This window comes from Bos grunniens, chromosome 21 (assembly GCF_055505025.1).
Source record: "Bos grunniens cultivar Pamir isolate PY7600 chromosome 21, Bosgru_T2T1.0, whole genome shotgun sequence".
Taxonomy (NCBI): domain Eukaryota; kingdom Metazoa; phylum Chordata; class Mammalia; order Artiodactyla; family Bovidae; genus Bos; species Bos grunniens.
Window position 1 is genome coordinate 3,463,917 of NC_141185.1, and position 24,939 is coordinate 3,488,855.

Genomic DNA, 24,939 nt, shown 5'->3' on the forward strand with positions numbered 1-24,939 from the left:
TGAAGCCTCGCTTGGAGAATTTTGAGCATTACTTTGCAAGTGTGTGAGACGAGTGCAATTGTGAGGTAGTTTGAGTATTCTTTGGCATTGCCTTTCTTTGGAATTGGAATGAAAACTGACCTTTTCCAGTCCTGTGGCCACTGCTGAGTTTTTCAAATTTGCTAGCATACTGAGTGCAGCACTTTCACAGCATTTTCTTTTAGGATTTGAAACAGCTCAACTGGAATTCCATCATCTCCCCTAGCTTTGTTTGTAGTGATGCTTCCTAAGGCCCGCTTGACTTCGCATTCCAGGATGTCTGGCTCTAGGTGAGTGATCATATCATTGTGATTATCTGGGTCATGAAGATCTTTTTTATATAGTTCTTCTGTGTATTCTTGCCACCTCTTTTTAATATCTTCTGCTTCTCTTAGGTCCATACCATTTCTGTCCTTTCTTGTGCCCATCTTTGCATGAAATGTTCCTTTGGTATCTCTAATTTTCTTGAAGAGATCTCTAGTCTTCCCCATTCTATTGTTTCCCTCTATTTCTTTGCACTGATCACTGAGGAAGGCTTTATCTCTCTTTGCTATTCTTTGGAACTCTGCATTCAAATGGGTATATCTTTTCTTTTCTCCTTTGCCTTTCACTTCTCTTCTTTTCACAGCTATTTGTAAGGCCTCCTCAGCCATTTTGCCTTTTTGCATTTCTTTTTATAGGGGATGGTCTTGATTCCTGCCTCCGGTACAATGTCACGAACCTCCATCCATAGTTCTTCAGGCACTCTATCAGATCTAATTCCTTGAATCTATTTCTCACTTCCACTGTAAAATCGTAAGGGATTTGATTTAGGTCATACCTGAACAGTCTAGTGGTTTTTCCTACTTTCTTCAATGTAAGTCTGAATTTGGCAACAAGGAGTTCATGATTTGAACCATGGTCAGCTCCCGGTCTTGTTTTTGCTGACTGTATAGAGCTTCTCCATCTTTGGCTGCAAAGAATATAATCAGTCTGATTTCAGTGTTGACCATCTGGTGATGTCCATGTGTAAAGTCTTCTCTTGTGTTGCTGGAAGAGGGTGTTTGCTATGACCAGTGTATTCTCTTGGCAAAACTCTATGAGCCTTTGCCCTGCTTCATTCTGTACTCCAAGGCCAACTTTGCCTGTTACTCCAGGTGTTTCTTGACTTCCTATTTTGCATTCCAGTCCCCTATAATGAAAAGGACATCTTTTGGGGGTATTAGTTCTAGAAGGCCTTGTAGGTCTTCATAGAACTGTTCAACTTCAACTTTTTCAGCATTACTGGCCGGGGCATAGACTTGGATTATTGTGATACTGCATGGTTTGCCTTGGAAATGAAAGGAGATCATTCTGTCATTTTTGAGATCACATCCAAGTACTGCATTTCGGACTCTTGTTGACTATGATGGCTACTCCATTTCTTCTAAGGGATTCTTGCCCACAGTAGTAGATGTAATGGTCATCTGAGTTAAATTCACGAATTCCAGTCCATTTTAGTTTGCTGATTCCTAAAATGTTGACGTTCACTCTTACCATCTCCTGTTTGACCACTTCCAATTTGCCTTGATTCATGGACTTAACATTCCAGGTTCCTATGCAATATTGCTCTTTACAGCATTGGACTTTATTTCCATCACCAGTCACATCCACAACTGGGTGTTGTTTTTGCTTTGGCTCCGTCTCTTCATTCTTTTTGGAGTTAGTTCTCCACTGATCTCCAGTAGCATATTGGCATCTACCGACCTGGAGAGTTCATCTTTCAGTGTCCTATCTTTTTGCCTTTTCATACTGTTCATGGGGTTCTCAAGGCAAGAATACTGAAGTGGTTTGCCATTCCCTTCTCCAGTGGTCCCATCACTTCATGGCAAATAGGTAGGGAAGCAATGGAAACAGTGACAGACTATTTTCTTGGGCTCCAAAATCACTGCAGATGGTGACTGCAGCCATGAAATTAAAAGACACTTTTTCCTTGGAAGAAAACCTATGACCTACCTAGACAACATATTAAAAAACAGAGACATTAATTTGCCAATAAAGGTCCATCTAGTCAAAGCTATGGTTTTTCCACTAGTCATGTATGGATGTGAGAGTTGGACTATAAAGAAAGCTGAGCACCAAAGAATTGATGCTTTTGAATTGGGGTGCTAGAGAAGACTCTTGAGAGTCCCTTGGACTGCAAGGAGATCCAACCAGTCCATCCTAAAGGAAATCAGTCCTGAATATTCATTGGAAGGACTGATGCTGAAGCTGAAGCTCCAATACTTTGGCCACCTGATGCGAAGAACTGACTCATTTCCCTGATGCTGGGAAAGACTGAAGGCAGGAGGAGAAGGGGATGACAGAGGATGAGATGCCTGGATGGCATCACTGACTCGATGCACATGAGTTTAAGCAAGCTCCAGGAGTTGGTGATGGACAGGGAGGCCTGGCATGCTGCAGTCCATGGGATTGCAGAGAGTCAGACGCGACTCAGTGACTGCACTGAACTGACACACGTGATCACACAGCTAGAAGAGCCATCACAAAGTGAGCACCTGTGGAGTCCCCACTCATCACCAAGAGCACCTTCGAAGCCCTCTATGCCCCACACCCCCCCACACCTGACTGCATTGCTGTATCAGACCACCGCTGTGGAACTGGGATCCATCACTCCCATGCTCTTATTCAGAGCTTTCATGCTTATTTGTTTACACACAGAAGTGTATAGAAGTGCCTAAGACACAGATCCACACTGGTGAATGGGCACCCGAAGGATCTGCCCTCGAGCTTCCCAATCCAAGTATTCAATCCGTTCCATGTCCTGCTGTTCATCAGCCCAGGAGGGCTGTTTTGTGATCACCAACTCACACGGAGCTGAACCCCAAAGCCAATGTATGATTATTTCACAGCGAACGAATGCTTGCACAAACCAGAAGGCTCATGTAGGAACAACCGGCACTCTGCCCCCACTGGCCGATATAGGTGGGCAGCAAGTTCTAGTTCAAAAGCTGCTCAGCAAGCATGGGGCAACTTCTGAGGAAACCTCAGTAAGCCTCAGTGCCAGCCACACCAAGGGCATCACAGCCCTCAGGGAATCGCTACCCCCACCTCCAGCAAAGCCCAGTTCAGCCCAACGTTTAGTTTCCCGAATCACACAGCAGCCTGCCGGCCCTCTCCTCTCTCATATACTCGTCCTTTTGAAATGAAAACAGTTCTGCCCTGTTCTGGCCTGGGAGCCACTCTTCTGTCTCTTTAAGGAGACTGTCCTCCGAAGAGCTTATCTATTATGTGTGTAACTCTTCTATTTCCCTCCTTTCCAGCTTCCAGGGAGGGGAGTAGGGACACTTCTTGTTGCCTCTAAGTGGCAACTTAACTTCCTCAAACAGAAATCTAGTAATTAGCTTAAGAGAAAAACCTCTGATTTGCAAGAAACCAGCAGTGGTTTTCTGGACAATCACTTCACCAATAGGTCTTAGCCAAGTTTCTTAGGCTCCTTGGCAGGCACTTTTCCCTTTATACACAAAACAAAAAACACCAGGGAAAAAGTGTTCTTTGTGAGCAAGCTCAAGGAAGCTGTGACGTTTGACAAGGCTTTCTTTAGGAGCTGCTTTTGCTGTGTCAAAGCTGAACCTTCATAGAAACTGCTAGCACATCAAGCAACCAACAGATCTGAACTACTCAGAAATGTTTAAGAAAGACTCAAACATATATAAACTCACTAAATTCATAAGAAGTGTTTCACTATTCTTCTTTGCTAGCAAAGAACCACAGTTTAATAAACCACAGTTTAACTGAAACCAAAGTTTCAATATTTATACAACTTTTTAATGATCTAAAAGTTAAACCAAGGCATCTTCTTCTGGAACAATTTCCTTGAGGCAAATTGGAGTAGGAAAGGTCTACTAGGTTTGAAGGAAGTCGCAGGGGCCTGAGACTCTATCATTAGGGATGATCTTAAGGACAGAGAAGGCAGATTACCTACAGAAAAACAATTAGACCTCCAGCAGAAGTCTCAGCGGTCAAGACAATGGCACAGAACCTTTGAAGTGCTAAGACAAAATAGCCGTACAAAGTGAGGTGGGATCAAGTTTCACTTCCACCCCTATATTCTTGTCCAACTGCTGACATCATTTACCAGAAAATCTTTGTATTATCACTTTGTGTTCATATACATGCAGATTTTCTGGCTTCTCTAGTCTGTTCCAATGACCTCTTTATCTATTTTTGTAGTAATACCACACTGTCTTAATCACCAAAGCCTTATAACTCTTGTTACTCAGCAACAACTCTAAGAGTTATGACTTCCATCAGGACACGGAAGGCATTAGATACACACACCTCTGGCTGACATGGTGATTCAAAAGCTCTCATTTCTGCATCACTTTAAAAAATAAAACAGGCATCAGTCAATGAGCCATTCATAACGTTCCCTCACATGCCCAGGGCTCCCCTTCCTTCCACCTGGACCCGCCACCAGGAAGCTCCTCCTGGTGAGCTGTTCACTCTCTGGAGGTCTGTGTTCACCTGTCACCTGCTCAGTCAGCAGCCACTCCTGCTGGCAACTCCCCTCCCCCTTCCCCTAGTACTGCTCCCCACCCAGCCACATGGCCTTCTTGCACTCATTTTTTGCTCTCCGCGTTAGAGCTGGTGTGCTCTCCACTGCATTTCCAAGTCCTAAAATGGGCTGGCACAAGGTAAATACTCAATAAACACTTACTGAATAAATTCACCAGGAGACCAGTACGGAAAAGTTGCAGAAATGAGAACTTGCACAGTTAGGCTTAACGCAAAGACAGTTTTGAAGGCAAATCTATGAAATTTCAACAACGTGCTAGGTGCTAAGGAGAAATCACATTTAATTTCAAAGCAAAAAAACAGAAACACAGGTCAGCTTATCTTTTGGACTTTCTGGTCTCTTCTTATGTGTGTCACACCCATATATTTAGCAACAGGTTTATAACACTTCTGTACTTAATTAGGTCCTCACAGCATTTCCTTCATGCTTTTGCACTTAGCAAGGAAGCATTTCCTGTGTCTCCATCTGCCCTCTCCCACTAACTTGTGTAAGAAAAAAGGTTTCTAAAAGCATTATCCTTGAAAACACCTCAGACTTTATCATATAAGAGATCTGCTTTCTTCTTTTGGAAAATAACTTCATTTAAAAACCTAATCTTTCACCCGTGCATGCCACATATGGATTGATTAGAGGGTAAACTAATTTTTGCCCTTTTATACAGCTATGAGGTTCTCATGGTGAGTACACCGGGGTGGTCTGCCCCTCTCTCTACCAGTGACGCAGGAAGCGAAGAGGAACTAAGGAGCTTCTTGAAGAGGGTGCAGGAGGAGTAAACGAGCCGGCTTAAAACTGAGTATTAAAAAACTAAGGTCATGGCATCTGGCCCCATTACTTCACGGCAAGCAGAGAGAGAAAATGTGGAAGCAGTGACAGACTTCCTCCTCTTGGGCTCTAAAATCACTTTGCATGGTGACTGCAGCCATGGAATCAGAAGATGTTTGCTTCTTGGCAGGAAAGCTATGACAAACCTAGACAGTGTGCTGAAAAGCAGAGACACTACCCTGCTGACAAAGGCCCGTACAGTCCAGGCTATGGTCTTCCCAGTGGTCACACACAGTTGGGAGAGCTGGACCGTAAAGAAGGCGGAGCGCCCAAGAATTGATGCCTTTGAACTGTGGTGCTGGAGAAGACTCCTGAGAGTCCCGGGCAATGCAAGATCAAACCAGTCAATCGTAAGGGAAGTCAACCCTGAATACTCAATGGAAGGATTGATGCTAAAGTTGAAACTCCAGTCATTTGGTCATCTGATACGATCAGCTGATTCATTGGAAAATTTCATAATGCTGGGAAAGATTGAGGGCAGAAGGAGAAGAGGGCATCAGAGGATGAGATGGCTGGATGGCATCACTGATGCGACAGACATGAACTTGGGCAAACTTCTGGAGATGGTGAGGGATACAGAGGTCTGGCGTGTTGCAGTCTATGGGGTCACAAAGAGTCAGACACAACCGGGCAGCTGAACAACAACAACAAAACTAATTTGTATTTACCTTCCCATCAAGTCTTAGACATTCCCTAAACTAAACTAGTTGAGGGACTTCCCTCATGGTCCAGTGGTTAAGGCCGTGCACTTCCACTGCAGAGGGGCATGGGTTTGAACCCTGGTTGGGAAACTAAGATCCCATATGCCTCAGTGTGGCCAAAATTTTAAACAAACAAAAAAAAACCTAGCTGATGCACCTCCCAATTGTCACTAGGAAATTCCAAAGAAACTCTTAATTGATCTGTTTCCACTGTGCTCTAAATCCAGACTTTTATGCAAGCCCTGCCTTCTCACATGGGAAGACAGCAAAATGGTTAGGCCACCAGCTATGTGGCTTGGGGCAGGAATCTCACTGTTTCTTTATCTGTAAAATACAGGGATTGTACCAAATGATCCCAAGACCCCCAGCTCTAAAGCCGAAAATTACAGGAACAATGACATGAATACTTAGTTCATCCTCAGCTCACACAACTAATGACTGACAGTCAAAGCTCAAAACAAACCTCTGTTGTGTTTACACAAGTAACAGATGAATACACACTTATTGTCCAAATCCTAATAAGTCCGCAATATTTAAAATAAAAAATAATAAAGTAAAAAAAAAAAAAGAAAGATACCTCCCTTCTCCTTCCTGCCCTCACTCTCAGTCCCTCTGTCGTCATAATGAACAGCTTGGAGGTATTCCTCCAGATCCTCTCCTATGTGTTTTACATACAGATACTTAACTTTGTTTTCAAACCCTAATATTCTAAATCCAAATTCTCTGTTCTCTCCAAAACGAGAAGTTTTATTTTCTATTTCCTTTGTGATTCTCCACAATATGCTTCTATTCTATACCCAATGGGTATTCAAAAACACTTTTGATACTCAGAGTTGCTAAGTGTGGATTTGGGCCCAGTAAAATATGCTTTCTTATGGCGCTGTGCACAGAACCTCCCAGGGTCCCCTTCTACCTTCCTGGGTCCAGTCATCTGCACCAGAGTCCCCCAGTTCTGCTCGTCCCTGCAGAGGCTGTCCTCACACGGCACATCCCTTCAGAGTTCATGGGGCTCATCTGATAAACAGAAAACTAGTTCCAGTAAAACTAGGAAACTGGCAGCAGATGCAACTTGTGCTTTCACTCTGGGGAGTACTAAACTCTTGCTTCCTTAAGTTTTTTTTCAGTTTGGAGGCAGAAATTTTAAAAATAGTTATAGGCATGCCTCGTTTTATTGTGCTTCACAGATAGTGTTATTTTACAAATTGAAGGTCTGTGGTTTTTATGTAAAGTCTGCTCCAATTAAAATTTATTGAGGAGTGTTTTACAACCAAGAATACAGTCTGTCCTGGTGACTGGTCCATGTTCACTTGTAAAGAACGTGCTCTGAGCTGCTGTTGGGTGGAGTGCTCTGTAAACATCACTTAGATCACAAAGGTGGATGGGGCTGCTTGGGTCTACTACACGCCCGCTGACTTTCTGTCTGCTACTATTACTGACGGTGGGGTGTGGACATCTCCAGCTAGAATTGCAGATTTCCCTACTTCTTCTTTCAGCTACGTCAGCTCTTGCTTCATATGTCATGAAGCCCTGTGTTAAGGAGCACAGTACACTAGGGACCACCATAGGACCACTACGCCTTCTCACTGAACTGACGCTTCTGTCATTAAATACTGTCTCTCTGGTTATTTCCTTGCTCAGAGGACTACTCTGGTATTAATACAGCCACTCAGCATTCTTTTTTTAATACTTTCATTTGTTTCTGTTTGGCCGTGCTGGGGCTTTGTTGCTGCGTGGGCTTTTCTGCAATCTCAGAGAGTGGGGGCCACTCTGCACTTGCGGAGCGAGGGCTTTTTATCACAGTGGTCCCCTTGTTGTGGAGCGTGGGCTCTAGGGCAGGGGGACTCCAGGAGCCGCGGTGGCACTGGGGGCTCTAGGGCACAGGCACGGGAGCTGTCACAGGCTTAGTTGCTCTGCGGCATGTGCAGTCTTCCCCGGCCAGGGATCGAACCTGTGTCTCCTGCACTGGCAGGAGGATTCTTTACCACTGGGCCATCAGGGAAGCCCTCAACGTTCTTTTGATAAGCATTCACATGGTACATTTTTCCATCCTTTTTCTTTTTATCTATTGACATGTGATTATATTTGAATGAGTTTCTTACAAACAACAAATAGTTGTTTATGAGTTTTTTTTTCCATCCCAATAATTTTTTTTAATTGATGTGTATGGATCATTTTCATTTAATATAATTATGGGTATGTTTTGATTTAAGTCTATGATTTTATTTGTTTTTTGTTTGTTACTCCTGTTTTTCGTTCTTCTGTTTAACCTTTCTGTTTTCCTGAGAACTGTCTCAATATATTTAACATTCTATTTTGGTATGTCTATAGTAATTTTTTACTATACCATGCTGTACAGGGGTTTTAAGTGGCTGCTCTAAGGATTACCAGATCAAATGTGGGAGATATACAAATACACACACGCGCATACACACACACACAGCTTTTCAAAATCTATTTAGACTCAGCATTGACCCTCTTCAGTAGAATGAAGAAACCCTACTACCCTACAGGTCCCTTACTCTCCCCTATTATAATTCTTTTATATATTACTCCATGTGTATAAACTGAAAACTCAATCACACAATGATATAATTTTTTTCTGTCAAGAATATTTAAAAAAAACTCAAGAGGAGGAAAACAGCCTAGTGTATTTACTATTATTCTTCCTTCTTTACTGATGTTCCAAGTTTCCTTCTGGTGTCAATTATCATTTGTCTAAAGCAATTATTTAGAGCTGGTGTGCTGGCAATGAATCCCCTTAGTTTTCCTTCATCTGAGAACATTTTTATTTCACCTTCTTTCCTAATAGATATTTTTGCTGGATAAAAATTCTGAGCTGAAAATTCTTTTCTTTCAACACTTTATACATGCTGTACCAACATCTTCCAGCGTCCATAGTTTCTGATGAGAGACTTCCCATCATTCAAGTAATTGTCCCCTACAAGTAATATGCCCTATTAATCAAGAAAAGAAATAGCAATAATTTTAATTTTCATACAAAAAATACAAATATAAACTCCAGAGCCAATCTGCCCAAGTTCAGACCATGGTGTCACCACTTTCTGACTATCTCGCAAGTCACTCAACCTCTCTGAGCCTCAGTTGTCTCCCTGATAAAATGGAGATGACAAAACAACATAGAGTTGTGTTCTCTACCTCATAGAGTTCTGTGGGGATAAAATGAGTTAATACATGTAAAGGGTTTAGAAGAACGCCTGGCACATAGTAAGTACTATATGGATGCCAACCATCTGTGTTATTTTAACTGACTACAGAGGCTTAAGAAAAACAAACTTTATAAATTAAACTTTAATAAGTCGATACTGATTAAAACATAGATATTTGTAAACACTTCTTTCAAATACAAAAGCCTTGTCTTAGTCTGCAAAAGTCCACTAACCACAGTGTAGAGCCCCACGTGGCAGGAGCCACAACTCAGTCACCCTTGAGTCTCTCACAAAACCCATGTTCTTATAAATCACAGATACTAACGAGACAGGTGAATACGGTGATGGTGCATTCCCAACATCTACAATACACAGAGATGCCTGAGTCAGCAACCCAGAAGAGACGTCGGTCAGGACCCCAACAGCAGGGCACTACAGAAGTGTCCTCATTTAAGATGTATGCGTTCTGGCACCTAGCCAACACTGATCCTGATCCATTTTCCTTAATAATTTTGCCAGAATACCTAGAGATTATCTGAATCAGTCAGTGAACATACTCTCGAGAAACACTCAGAAGACACTGTGAGCGATTTCTCTGGTGGTCCAGTGGTTAGGACTCCATGCTCCCACTGTAGGGGCCGAGTCCTGTCCTGCATGCCGCATGGTACGGCCAAAAAATTTTAAAAAAAGAAGAAAAAAAAACCCACTTAGAAAATTGTGCCTATTTTCAAAGTTCAAAGTGTTAAACACTATAATGCTCTCTTTTAAAGTAACGCTGGATTTTTGGAGGCAAGAAAAACAAGTTAAAACAATGCATTTTTAGTTGCACTCCACCTGAAAGATGGTTGTAAAGTACTCTTTAGGTAGGACACTCAGGCCATACTTCAGCAACTCAGAAGTAACCCCCCCGATCCTGGGACTCACAGGCGTGTTACACACCAGCCAGGGCCCCGCACGCTCAGTGGAAGACAAGCGGCACCCACCTCGAAGTTGTACTTCTTCATCTGGTCGTGGTGCCGGCAGTACAGGTAGAGCATGCCGATGCTGCTGCCCACGGCGATGTAGTCCCCATTGGTGTCGAGGGCCGTGAGGTAGACCACCAGCGAGCGGAACCCCTTCTGGATCTTCGTGGGGATGGAATTGAGCAGATAGTACAGAGGGCAGAACTCTCTGAAGGTAACAGGCTCCGATACAGATGCCATGGCCAAGGTCTCCACCGGTGATCATCAGGCAGGACGAGGGATTTTAACCGGCATCTGGGGAAACCTGGGGCTGAAGAACAAGGCATTATAACGCTTTCGATGTCTAGTCATGCAAAGACAAGTCAGACTTCACAGTGGGAACAAGGAACTTTCAGGTGGATATAAATTATAGTCAGAGCTTAATTACACAGGGAAAGTAAACTAAGTGTCATTAAGATTACTTTTGAGGACTTCCGTGGTGGCACAATGGGTGAGAATCTGCCTGCCAGTGCAGGGCACACGGGCTCAATCCCTTCTTCTGGAAGATTCATGGGTGTATGCCCACGCACCACATGTGCTGAGTCTGCACTTGGGAGCCCTCAAGCCGCAACTCCTGAGCCTGCACTCTAGGGTCCGTGCTCCACAGCAGGAGAAACTTCGGTGATGAGAGGCCCGTGCACCACAACTAGAGCGGAGTCACTGCTGCTCACTGCAAGTAGGAGAAGCCCGCGCAAAGGAACAAAGACCACACAGCCATAAATAAATAAATCAACAACATTACAATTCAGACTCACTTTTTGAATTTCACTATTTTCTGCCCCCTGTAATTTATATCATGATAAATGGTGGGGAAGGGGTGGGAAGAATATTAAAGATAGCTCTGAATCTCAAGCAACTTATGATCTCGTCAGGGAGGCAAAAGAACCTGAAAAGACACAAAACCAGATATGACTGGTGCTAACCTGTGGGTCTCAATGAGAAGAAGGAGAGAGCTAGCATGGACTAGAGTGTGGAGAAAGCTTCTCTGAAACATTTGAAACTCTGAAGCCCACCAAGAAGCACAGAACGTGGAGAAGAGGAACTCCCTGGCAGCCCAGTGGTTAGGACTCTACACTTCCACTGCCGGGGGCATGGGTTGGATCCCTGGTCAGTGAACTAAGATCCCACACACCATGCAGCCAAACAGATGATAATAATAGTACTGTGTAAAAGAAACAGTCAAGACACTGCACTCACTCCCACTAGGAGAGCAGTGGGCCAGCCCAGGTGGAGGAATGCTGTCTGCGGGGGGAGAAACGCCCACAGCCTCCTCAGCCACACAGCGCCTCCTCTGTGCCACCATGACACCCACACCTCTGGGGAATGTGGATTCAAAGCTTCCCTTGGACTTCTCCAGGGGCTCAGTGGTAAGAAATCTGCCTGTCAATGCAGGAGACATGGGTTCGATCCCTGATCCGGGAAGACCCCACCTGCCACGGAGCAACTAAGCCTGACCGCCACAACTACTGAGCCTGTGCTCTCGAGCCCGGGGTCCGCCACTGCTGAGCCCACACGCCCTAGAGTCAGCGCTCTGGCAGCAAGAGAAGCCACGGCGGTGAGAAGCCTGCACATCACAGCGAGAGCGGCCCCTGCTTGCTGCAGCTAGAGAAAAGCCCATCCAGCAGCAAGACCCAGCACAGATAATAAAAAAAAAAAAACTTCCCTCAATAAAGATGCTCAGTCATCACATACTGTGTTATAATTTATGAAGTGCTCACTCATCCATTAAATCCTTACCCTACAAACGTTTACATGAGATACCAAGGGCCAGAGGACCACAGGACTTGTCCAAGGCCACATGGATAAGACCTGAATCTATGCCTTTTCGCCCTTCAAGTCCTGCAAGTGAAAGTTGTTCATTTGTGTCTGGCTCTTTGCGACCCCAGGGACTATACAGTCCATGGAATTCTCCAGCCAGAACACTAGAGTGGGTTGCCTTTCCCTTCTCCAGGGGATCTTCCCAACCCAGGAATCAAACCCAGGTCTCCTGCATTGCAAGTGGAATCTTTACCAGCTGAGCCACAAGGGAAGCCCAAGCACATTGGAGTGGGTAGCCTCTCCCTTCTCCAGAGGATCTTCCCGACCCAGGAATCGAACTGGGACCTCCGGCACCACAGGCAGATTCTTTGCCAGCTGAGCAGTCCTGAGCCTTTCCAAAGGGCTCTCCATCACACCCCACTGCTGCTGCACTTTCTCCACACACTCTCTTCCTCTTCTGTTGACAGCCTGCTCTGCCTGACCCCCCCACGGGTGTAAGCCCCCCAAAAAGCAGAGCCCACACATCCACCTCACTCACCCTTCTAGGCCCTGGCACCTAGAAAAGGTTCGGCAACATCAGAGGCAAGAAGTATTTATTGAATAAATGAATGAGTTATGAAAAAGGAAAACTGGCAAGGGAGGAATGAGTGCAAGAAAGGAAATGAAGCAAAATCTCATTTTTCCTCCAGTATGGCCCCAGTTCAATGCTGGAATAAAAATCCTCTAGATCTGTAGGACACTTTCAAATCCCTATTTCATTTGATAGTCACAATAGACAAGACGTACAGTGAAGGAGGCAAGGTAACTTACAAGCACTGTTTCTATAAGTACACAATAATGTCCCTCTGTGATGATGAAGGGCTTCCCTGGTAGCTCAGCTGGTTAAGAATCTGCCTACCATGCAGGAGGCCCTGGTTCAATTCCTGGGTCGAGAAGTTTACCTAGAGAAGGGACTGGCTCCCTATTCTAGTATTCTTCGGCTTCCCTGGTGGCTTAGACGGTAAAGAATCCGCCTGCAATGCAGGAGACCTGGGTTCGATCCCTGGGTTGGGAAGATCTGCTAGAGGAGGGCAAGGCAACCCACTCCGGTATTCTTGCCTGGAGACTCCCCATGGACAGAGGAGCCTGGCGGGCTACAGTCCATGGGTCAGAGTCGGAAGTGACTAAGCACAAGCACAGTGATGGTTCAGAACGCTAATATGCCCTCTTTTAGCAGAAGCTGAAGCACTCTGGGAGGTTCAGAAATGTGCCTGGGGTCATACAGATTCAACAGCTTTGTTGTTGTTCAGGCAAGAGGCTACAACAACAGAAACTTTGACAGTGAATGCTGATCCTGTCCATACAGCAGCATAGTTCAGAAACTGCCAACTCTGTAAGGGCAATGCTGTCTTGGCTAAGCAATGCATGTGCTCCCCAATCCTCGATTTGCGTAAGTACTCCAGAGAGGTGGGCAAGAGCCACATGACCCCCAAATCAAGTGAAAATGAAGAGGTTATCAGGCAAACTCTAGAGAGAACAGCCACGCTCAGTCCCCTTGGGAAAGCACGCAGACCACTACAAGGACATGGGACATGAAAGCCAAGATAACAGTGCAAATAGCAATAATGTAACAGCAGACATAAGTACTTAATGGAAACTATTTCAGCACACGAACTCATTAAATCCTCACCAAAAACCTCAGGAGGGAAGGCATCACTGACCACTGTTACCTCCACTTCACTGGCGAGAAATGCTGGCCTCGTTTCCACCGTCTCCTCTCCGTCTCCAAGGGCAGGGCAGCACAGGCGCAGGAAAAGCTGTGCTTCCTTCACGCGTGTACGCACGCGGATGCGCCCTAGTTTACACGGCACTTTTAAAGTAAGAGTTTATTTTTCACAAGATAAATGTTCTCTATCGGGACTTCTCTGGTGGTCCAGCGGTTAAGATTCCGCGGTGCAATGCAGAGGACATGGTTTTGATCCCTGGTTGGGGAGCGAAGATCCCACAGGCCACAGGACGACTAAGCCCGCGCCACAATCAGAGAAGACCCCGCGCCACAATGAAGACCCAGCACGGCCCCTACAAGAAATAAGTAAAAACTAAACATTTACCCTCAAAAACTGTGGAAATATAGGAAAGTACAAAGAATGAAATAAATGCCATTCATAATCCCATCAGAGAGATGCTACGTTATAAATGCTTAATAAATCATGAGCATTTGCCACGTCATTAAATACTCCCCTAGAATAAGATTTTTAATGACTATATTTAAAAAAAACTACGGAGAACACAGTAGACTCAAAAACTGAAATTTTCCCAGTGTTTTAATTTCTGCTCTAGCCGATGAGGTCTCCAAGGAAGCAGGCAGAAGTACTGAGCACTTCTCAAATGTCAGCGAATATTGTTTCTTCCTTTAAAGCCTTTTCCCTCAAAGTAGCTCAGTCAAATTATGACATTTAGATTTCAAAAACTCATTCACTTGAATTGACAGCATTCGCTGAGAGCTCCACAATCTCCACACGGAAGGGGCTTGGAGACTGCAGTCTGGTTAGAAGGGGGCAAAGGATTCGCCTCAAAGCTGCACCTGCAGGGCAGGCACACTATTCAAACGTACACAACATGTTTGTTGGAGGTGGCTTAGGAGATGTTAGAGGATAATACAGAAGTTCAGGGTCCCTGGACCAGCTCCTTGGCACAGTGATCATACAACCAAAAGCCACTTCAAGTGTATGAGAAGGGACTACAGGACTCACCTGCCAAGCACCATTAAGAACGACCGTAATTCTATAGCAGGCGACAGGTAGCTGATTGAAATTATCTAAGCTGAAATCCTAGCACACATCTGATCTCTCTCCCTTGCTCCCCGCTACAGCAATCCCTCATCGTGTTCCACCAGCCCTGTCTCCCAGCCGCCTCCCGCTGGCCCCTTCTCAGCTCTGTGGCCATGCCTGAGCTGAAGCCAGCACCCCCCTCCCCTGGACCCCCGTGCGGTCCTTGGAACAACTGCTCTCCTGCTTCCACAGCTGCCCTGGGAGTCGATGCTCACACATAGCGGGCACAGCGAGCTCTCCAGCTTCATCGAAATTAAAATCTTTTGTGCTCCAAAGGCATCATCAAAAAAAAAGTGACAAGATGGACTTCCCTGGTGGTACAATGGGGAAGAATCTACCTGCCAAGGCAGGGGACATGGGTTCCATCCCTGGTCTGGAAGATTCCACGAGCCAACTGCTGAACCTGAGTGCTACAACGACTGAAGCTCATGTGCCTAGAGCCCACGCTCCGCAACAGGAGAAGCCACAGCAATGAGAAGCCCTGCAACAAAGAGCAGCCCCTGCTCACCACGACTGCAGGGAGCCTGGGCGCAGCAACGAAGACCCAGCACAGCCAAAACTAAAGAAAGAAAAATGAAAAGACGGGCTTCCCTGTGGTCCAGTGGTTAAGACTCCACACTCCCAACACAGGGGCACAGGTTTGATCCCTGGTAGGAGAACTAAGACCCTCTATGCTGCAAAGTGCAGCCAAAAAAAAAAAAGAGAGAAAAGACAACCAACATACTGGGAAAAAAATCATTTATCTGACAAAGGACTTATATCCACGATACATGAAAAATTCTTAAAACTCAATAATTAAAAGATAATTTTCAAGTGACCAACTGAATAGTGGGATCTGAATAGACATTTATCCACAGAAGACATACAAATGGCCAATAAGCACAATAAAAGATGCTCAACATCATTAATCATCAGGGAAAATGCAAAACAAAACCACAATGACATTACCACTTCACACCCACTAGGATGGCTATAATCAAGAGACAGGTAAGTGTTAACAGAGGTGTGGAGAACTGGAACCCTCATACATTGCTGTCTAGACGCTCAGTCGTGTCCAACTCTGTGGCCCCACAGCTTGTAGCCTGCCAAATTCCTCTGTCCATGGGATTTTCCAGTCAAGAATACTGGAGCAGGTTATCACTTTCTACTTCAGGGGACTCTCCTGACCCAGGAAGCAAACCCACATCTCTTGCATCTCCTGCAATGGCAGGTGGGTTCTTGACCACTAGCACTGTCTGGGAAGCCCCATACATTGCTGGTAGAGAATAAAAGGAGGCAGTCACTGTGGAAAAGTCTGGCAATTCCTCAAAACATTAAACACAGATTTACCATATGACCCAGCAATTCTATTCCTAATTATATACCCAAGAGAAATGAAAGATGTGAGAGTTGGACTGTGAAGAAGGCTGAGCACTGAAGAATTGATGCTTTTGAACTGTGGTGTTGGAGAAGACTCTTGAGAGTCCCTTGGACTGCAAGGAGATCCAACCAGTCCATTCTAAAGGAGATTGGTCCTGGGTGTTCATTGGAAGGACTGATGCTAAAGCTGAAACTCCAATACTTTGGGCACCTCATGCGAAGAGCTGACTCACTGGAAAAGACTCTGATGCTGGGAGGGATTGTGGGCAGGAGGAGAAGGGGACGACAGAGGATGAGATGGCTGGATGGCATCACTGACTCGATGGATGTGAGTCTGAGTGAACTCCAGGAGTTGGTGATGGACAGGGAGGCCTGGCGTGCTGTGATTCATGGGGTTGCAAAGAGTCGGACACGACTGAGCGACTGAACTGAACACATAAACTTAATTTCAAAATATTACCATTCATAAAACCAAAGTAAAACAACCCAACTGTCCATCAACTGATGAATGGATAAACAAAACAGGATATATCCATACAACAGAACATATTGTTCAGCAGTAAAAAGGAACGAAGTACTGATACACACTATATGATAAGCCTTGAAAACATTATGCCTAGTGAAAGAAGCCAGACACAGAAGACCATACACTGGATGATTCCACCAAGATGAAATACACAAATGGCCTGAGGTAGCCAGTCTATAGACAAAAAGTAGATCAGTAACTGCCTAGAGCTGGGAGGCAAAAAGGGTGAGGGTGGGGATGGTTGCTAAAGGGTTTGGAGTTTCTTTTTAGGGGGGTAAAATGTCTTAAAATTGATTGTAGTGGTGGCTGCATAACTCTATGAATATCGTAAAAAACACCGAATTGGACATTTTAAATGGGTAATACACATGGATGTGAATTTTCAATGAAGCTTTTACCAAAAAAACAAGAAGTATCCGCTCTCTGACACTCACTCAAGACAAAAAGCTTCAGTAAACCAGAAATAGAGGGGATGTCCTCAACCTGATAAGGAATATCTACCAAAAAATCCAACAACTAACATCATACTTAATGGTGAGAAACTCAAAGTTTCCCCAACTAAGACCAGGTACAAAGCAAGGATGTCCCCCTCTCACCACTCCTTTTCCGTATCATACTGGAAGTTCTAGCTAATACAATAAGACAGGAAATGTAAGACTGAAAAGGAAGAAATAAAATTATCTCTGCAGATGACATGTTCATTTGATAGAAAACCCCAAATAATAATAAAACTCCTGAAACTAATAGGCAATTATAGCAAGGTTGCAGAATACAAGAGAAACAGAAGCCGATCACTTTCCTATATAGGAGCTATGAACAAGTGGAATTTTAAATTAAAACATAGTATCATTTACATTTGGATCCCCCCAAATAAAATGTTTAAGTATAAACCTAACAAAATACGTAAAGAGCTATACAAGGAAAACTACAAAAGTCACAGGAATGAAATCAAAGAACTAAATAAATGGAGAAGTATCCCATGTACATAGTTAAGAAAATTCAATATTGTCAAGATGTCAGTTCTTCCCAACTTGATTTCCAGATTCAGTGTAATGCCAGTAAGTTATTTTGTGGATCTCAACAAAATAATTCTGAAGTTTTATAGAGTCAGAAGACCCATCAACACAATATTGATGGAAAAAAAAATGAAGTTTGAAGACTGATATAATCTGACTGCAAACTTACTATAAAGCACCAATTATCAAGATAGTGTGGTACTGGTGAAAGAACAAATGAAGCTACAGAAGAGAAAGTGCAGCTACAGACCCACATAAACACAGCCTACTGACCTCTGACAAAGGAGCAAAGACAGTGGAGCAAAGACAGCCTTCTCAAGAAATGGTGCTGGAACAGCTGGACACCCACAGGGAAACAGTGAGTCTAGACACAGAATTTACACTCTTCACAAACATTAACTCAAAGAGCATCACAGGCCCAAACGTAAGACACAGAAACGACAAAACATGCAGAGGGCGATACCGGGGAGAGCCCAGATGACTGGGCACGGTGACGACGTCTTAGGCAACAAGACCAAAGGCACGGCCCATGAAAGAAGTAACTGATAAGCTGGCTTCGTTAAAATGAAAAACTTCTGCTCTACAAAAGACTACGCACATGAAAGAGAAGACAAGTCACAAACTGGGAGAAACATATTTGTAAAATACCTGCCTGATTAAGGGCTGCTATCCAAAACATACAATGAACTTCTAAAACTCAAGAACCCAATTAAAATATGGGCAAAAGATCTTAATAAAACACCTTACCAAAGAAGATATACAGATATCAAATAAGTCTATGAAAAGATGCTCCACATCGTATGTCATCAGGAGAATGCAAATTAAAACAAGAGCCACTATAAACCTAGAATGGCCAAAATCTCCACCACTGACAACACCGAGTGCTGCTGAGAACGCGGGGCACCAGGAACTCTCATTTATTGCTGGTGGGGCTACAAAACGGTGCAGCCACTTAGGAAGACGGTATGAAGGCTTCTTACAAAGCTAAACATAACCTTATCACATGATCCAGCAATGCAGTCCTTGGTACTTATCTAAAGGAGTTCAAAACTTACATCCACACAAAACCCACCAGGATATTTATAGCACCTTCAATCATAACTGTAAAAATTTGGATGCAATGAGAATGTCCTTTAGTAAGTGAATGAATAAGCAAACTCTGGTACATCCAGACACTGGAATATTATTCAGCACTAAAATAAATGGGTTATTAAATCATGAAAAGACGTGGAGAAAAAAAAAAAAAGAAAGAAAAGACATGGAGAATTTGAAGTGCACATTACTAAATGAAAGAAGGCAATCTGAAAAGATTTCATGCTGTATAATTCCAACTACGTAACCTTCTGAAAAGGCAAACTATAAAGACAGTGAAAAGGGGTTGCCAAGGTTTGGGTGGGGAGGGAAGGGATAAACAGGCAGAGCACAGAGGATTTTTAGGGCAGTAAAAGTACTGACACCATGATGGATGCACGCCACTACACACTTGTCCAGACCGACGGAATGCACACCACCAACCCTAAGGTAAACCATGGACTGTGGGTGATAACACTGTATCAATGCTGGTTCGCCAACTGTAACAAATGTCCCACTGTGGTGGGGGATGGTGATAAGGGAGGGATACATGTGCAAGGGAAGGGAGACCAGGGTTCGATCCCTGGGTTGGGAAGATCCCCTGGAGAAAGGAAAGGCTACCCACCCCAGTATTCTGGCCTGAAGAATTCCATGGACTGTATGGTCCATGGGGTCGCAAAGAGTTGGACACAACTGAGCGACTTTCACCTTCACTTTCAGGGAGTATAAGGAAGTATCTGCAGCTTCCCCTCAGTTTTGCTGTAAACCTAGAACAGCTCCAGAAAAGTGTTTTGTTTTGTTTTTAAAGTTCTTTGAAAGAGAAATGGGTGGCTCTCATATCACTCACCCTATTCAAAATTCTTCAGTGGGGCTTCCGAGTGCTTTGAGTCAGCCAAATACCTTTCTGTGGACGAGGCCCTTTGGCCTGACCCCTTCCCGGCTCCCCCATCACACATCCACCTCTCCCCACTCATCCTCTAAGCTCTGTCTCTACCACCCACTTATTCCTTCCTTGGGCTTCAGAACTGACTATCTTCCCTGCTCCCCACCACCTTGAATCTCACTCCACACATCTGGCTTCAGAAAGACATCCACTGACCAGATCACTGACAGTGTCCATCAGTCCCCACATCCCTCAACTTTTCATCCTGTCTTTCATAATTCTCATCACACTTTTAATTACTTTATTTGATAAACAGTTTAATGATCATCTCACTGATGAGACTGTGAAGGTGATGGTGAAGTCCCTCAGTCGTGTCCGACTCTTTGTGACCCTGTGGACTGTAGCCCGCCAGGCTCCTCTGTCTGTGGGATTCTCCAGGCAAGAATACTGGAGTGGGTTACCATTTCCTTCTCCAGGGGATCTTCCTGACCCAGGGATCAAACCTGGGTCTCCTGCATTGGAGGCAGACGCTTTAACCTCTGAGCCACTAGGGAACTGTAAGCAACACAAATTCTCTCCTGTTTACCAGTGAAAAGCCTAGTATCTAACAACACCTTTGGCATGGAGTAAATGTTCAACATCAACCTGTTGAATGAAAAAATTTAAAAAGTTAACTTCAGGTCTTACTGCAAAAGAATATTCTCAATCCATCTTTAAAATCAATAATGCTTCTCTGGTCATGGATATTTCCATTAAACATATAAAAATCACAACATTCTTCCTCAAGACAGGATAATTCCCTCCCCCATTATAACCACAACCCACACATATGGAAGGTGGTAGCTGACTTCACACTGACTGATAGCACCCAAATACCTGATTGGCAGTATTTAAAAATCATCCACTTGGTACAATGGTCTAAATTATCCACCTAGTACAATGGTTGGAAGTTGCCAAAGCACCCTGACAAATCTAATGGTTTAAGGATTCTCTCCAAAATCTCTACGAAGTGGTAATTAGTCTCCCTGTTGTACAGTCTATTATTAAACTCCGGCTACAACATCCACTATTCTTTTAAGTATTAAAATCTTTTCAGTTCAGTTCAGTCGCTCAGTCGTGTCACTCTTTGCAACCCCATGGACTGCAACACGCCAGGCTTCCCTGTCCATCGCCAACTCCCGGAGCTTACTCAAACTCATGTGCATATAGTCGGTGATGCCATCCAACCATCTCATCCTGTAATCCCCTTCTCCTCCTGCCTTCAATCTTCCCCAGCATCAGGGTCTTTTCAAATGAGTCAGTTCTTCTCATCAGGTGGCCAAAGTATTGCAGCTTCAGCTTCAGCATCAGTCCTTCCAATAAATATTCAGGACTTATTTCCTTTAGGATGGACTGGTTGGATCTCCTTGCAGTCCAAGGGACTCTCAAGAGTCTTCTCCAACACCCTAGTTCAAAGGCATCAATTCTTTGGTGCTCAGCTTCCTTTATGGTCCAACTCTCACATCCATACATGACTACTGGAAAAATCATAGCTTTGACTAGATGGACCTTTGTTGGCAAACTAATGTCTCTGCTTTTTAGTATGCTGTCTAGGTCGGTCATAGCTTTTCTTCCAAGGAGCAAGCGTCTTTTACTTTCATGGCTGCAGTCACCATCTGCAGTGATTTTGGAGCCCAAAAAATTAAGTCTGTCACTTGTTTCCATTTTTTCCCCATTTATTTGCCATGAAGTGATGGGACAAGATACCAAGATCTTAGTTTTCTTAATATTGAGTTTTAAGCCAGCTTTTTCACTCTCTTCTTTCTCTTTCATCAAGAGGCTCTTTAGTCCTTCTTTGCTTTCTGCCATAAGGGTGGTGTCATCTGCATATCTGAGGTTACTGATATTTCTCCCAGCAATCTTGATTCCAGCTTGTGCTTCATCCAGCCCGTGCTTCATCCAGCCCAGCATTTCGTATGATGTACTCTGCATATAAGTCAAATAAGCAGGGTGACAATATACAGCCTTGAGGTACTCCTTTCTCGATTTGGAACCTGTCTGTTGCCCCACGTCTGGTTCTACCTGTTGCTTCTTGACCTGCACACAGATTTCTCAGGAGGCAGATAAGGTGGTCTGGTAGTCCTATCTCTTGAAGAACTTTCCACAGTTTGTTATGAGCCACACAGTCAAAGGCTTTGACGTAGTCAATAAAAAGAAATAGATGTTTTCCTGGAACTCTTCTGTTTTTTCAATGATCCAACAGATGTTGACAATTTGATCTCTGGATCCTCTGCATTTTCTAAATCCAGCTTGAACATCTGGAAGTTCATGTTCACATACTGTTAAAGCCTGGCTTGGAGAATTTTGAGCATTACTTTGCTAGCATGTGAGATGAATGTAATTGTGTGGTAGTTTGAACATTCTTTGGCATTGCCTTTCTTTGGGATTGGCATGAAAACTGACCTTTTCAGTCCTAGACTGGCTGAGTTTCCCAAATTTGTTGGCATATTGAGTGTAGCACTTTAACAGCATTATCTTTTAGGATTTGAAATAGCTCAGCTGTTATTCCATCACCTCCACTAGCTTTGTTCCTGGTGATACTTCTTAAGGCCCACTTGACTTCACATAAAATCTTATGGCTGAACATAATGAGATGGAGGCAGTTATTTATCTTTCAAATGAAATCTGGTTACTTCCCTGATCCCAAGCCTGATGGTTAGCCAGTGCTCAGAGGCTGAAGTCTGATCAGAGCATGAAGTTGAGCATTTCAACAAGGCAGCCTGTATCTAGCTTCATCTCAGGCCACTCTTCCTTCCATATACCCTACACTGCAGCCACAGTAGTCTGCCAGCACAGCCCCAAACTCCCACGGTTTTTGCAAAGTCCCTTTCGTTCCTTCCCCATCCCCCACACATATCTTGTAAGAACGCGCTGGCCACAGGAAGCCTTCAGACTCCCTCTGACACTTCGCTGGTGTGTCTCCGCCTTCACAGAACGCTATGAGCGTGGTTACCACATGCTTTGCTCTCTATCCTCCTCGGTGGCTTCCTGCCAGTCTTCATCTACATCCTGCTCCTCTCCAAAAGACCACCAGGGAGTGTGGTACAATCAACACATATCTGTTGAATTAATCTCTCTCTAAACACGGCCAGAATTCCTGAGGTATAGTAGAACAACATATAAAACCACTCCACATCACTTACATCCATCATTATGCAAAAACTCAATGGTCTCTTTATGTCTGGGTCCAAAGAATACATTCATTTAAAACTGACACACGCTTCGAACGACAGCTCACTTCTGTCTCGGCAGTTCACAGAGCCATCAGCTACTCCCTTGGATTCTACCACGCTCTTATGCTCTTCTGTATCTAGACATCTCTCCAGGCCTGACTCCAAATTTGTTTCTGTTATGAGTAACTGTTTTCCAATCCATTCTCCACTTTTCTAAGTTCAGTCAGCTACTCTGCCTGATGCCTTTTTCCTTCCCTTTTCCCCACTAAGTTCCAGGACCATTTTGTCCAAACTACACAGAAGCTAAGATAAAATGAGGCCTCCCCCAAACTTAAGGTCTAATTTCTCTTAGGGAAAATGGAAAACGAATCCAATAGGAGCCAATCTTACACTGAAAAAGACAATGAGACTACAAAGTAACTTAAACCTAACAAAAGCTCCTTACTAGTCACTCCTTCAGAAGAGGACCACCCTGATTCCACCACCAGCCTCCAAGCCAGTCCTGAAAACTCGAGCAGAGCATTCCCTGTACCTACACCTGCTGGTTCTCAAGCTGGAAAGTTCCCTGGGGACAGGGACTGGGTCTGTCTGGTCCACCACAGCGTCTCTAGAAGCTGGTACTGTGGCTGGCATACAACAGGCACCAAATAACTACCTGCTGAATGAACCAACAAGGGATGTTCAAAAACAAACAAACAAACAAATTCAGAGCTTCACCAAGGTGCATGGTAGCTTCTAGGCGGGAGGAAGTAAAAAGTGGTTTGCAGCTCAGGGGACCAGGGCTGGTGAACACAAGGGCTACAATGACTTTATTCCCAGATTCCGTCCATCCTGGGATCTGGGTTTGGGGATTTCCAGAACTCCTTTCCATAAAAGTTTTCAAGACCTTGGCTACTAGGAGGAAGTCAAGCCCAAGTGCAACTGATCGCTCCAGCAGATAAGGCAAGGGTGTTGCCAAGCTGGTCCCCCGCACTCTGCCAACAAACGTCAACAGAAGCAATAGGACGGAATAAAATTCCTGAATCTCAGCAAGAAAAGGGATGAAGAACAAAAGAGCAGAGAAGAGAAAAGTAGGTAGGGTGTGCGGGTAAGGACCGCAGGGGCTAGCTAGTCTTTATTGAAATGCACAGCGCCCGGCCACGGTGCTGAGCAATTCACAAGCACTGACCCGTTTAATCTTCTCACCCAGCCAGAGCTGGAAACTATTATCAATCCCTACTTTACTGATGGTGAAACTCAAGTTTACGGAGACATCACTTGCCCTGAAACACAGCTAGGAAGGGGCAGTGCTGTGCGCCGGGTCTGACTCCGGGGTGCCGCACTCTTCAACCTGCACTCACTATCTTGCCTGAGGCCTTAAAGGACTGAGAGAAGAGTCGCTCACTTATCCATTTAACGAACACTTAGCATCGACTGGGTACGAGCCAAGGCCTGGTGCCAGGCGCTGGTGGGCGGATGAAGGGACCGGGACTGAGAGGCTCGGGCTGGGGGACAAGGCGCAGGGTCCCTCAGAAAGACCCTGGAGCTCGGCACCCGGGGCCGGCGGGGGTGCGAGGGCGCGGCCCGGGCAGACGGAAGGCGCGGAACCTGAGAGGCGAGCGAGCGGCGCGCGCGGGGCGGCGGACCCGCGGCGCCCAGAGGCGTGGGCGACGACGGCTCCCTCAGCGGGCCGCCCGCTTCTGCCCGGAACGGGGTCCGACGCTTCGGGCGCCACGGCAACGGCCTCGGCCACCTGGCGCTGGCGAGACGGGGGTCGGGAACGGGGGCGGGACGGACAGTGAGACCCTGAGGCGCAGGAGCTCGGCTCGGGCGGGGGAGCGCGGGGCCGGGCGGCGTGGCGGGACTCACCTCCCGCGGCAGCCCCTCCGGACTCGTCGGCCCGGCCGGGCCGGAGGAGATGGGGATGGACTCCGGGCCGCGGGGACTGCCGGGAGTCCGTTCCCTGGGCAACGGGACGGGCACCTCCGAGGAACAGCCGGCTCCGCCGCCGGCTAGAGCGGCAGAGCCCGATCTAGGGGCGGTGGGCGTGTCGGAAGTGACGCAGAGGACTTCCGGTCC

At 45.2% G+C, this 24,939-nt stretch overlaps 1 protein-coding gene across 17 annotated transcripts in view; it reads right to left on the reverse strand.

The window, feature by feature from the left end:
- Positions 1-24,918, reverse strand: part of TECPR2 (tectonin beta-propeller repeat containing 2) — a 99,583-nt gene extending 74,665 nt beyond the window's left edge. For 12 of the 17 annotated variants that reach the window (XM_086362832.1, XM_086362826.1, XM_086362834.1 and 9 more), the window contains exons 1-2: positions 24,730-24,918; positions 10,229-10,517 (exon numbers count right to left, since the gene is read on the reverse strand). In XM_086362832.1, the coding sequence (XP_086218958.1) occupies positions 10,229-10,447 (219 nt within the window). In that variant the 5' untranslated portion in view covers positions 10,448-10,517; positions 24,730-24,918. Of the gene's footprint in view, positions 1-6,991; positions 7,093-10,228; positions 10,518-10,668; positions 10,918-13,673; positions 14,063-24,729 lie in introns of those variants that run through there. The other 5 variants (XM_086362833.1, XM_086362830.1, XM_086362823.1 and 2 more) reach the window with 4 other exon arrangements.
- Between the last annotated feature and the right edge of the window lie 21 nt (positions 24,919-24,939).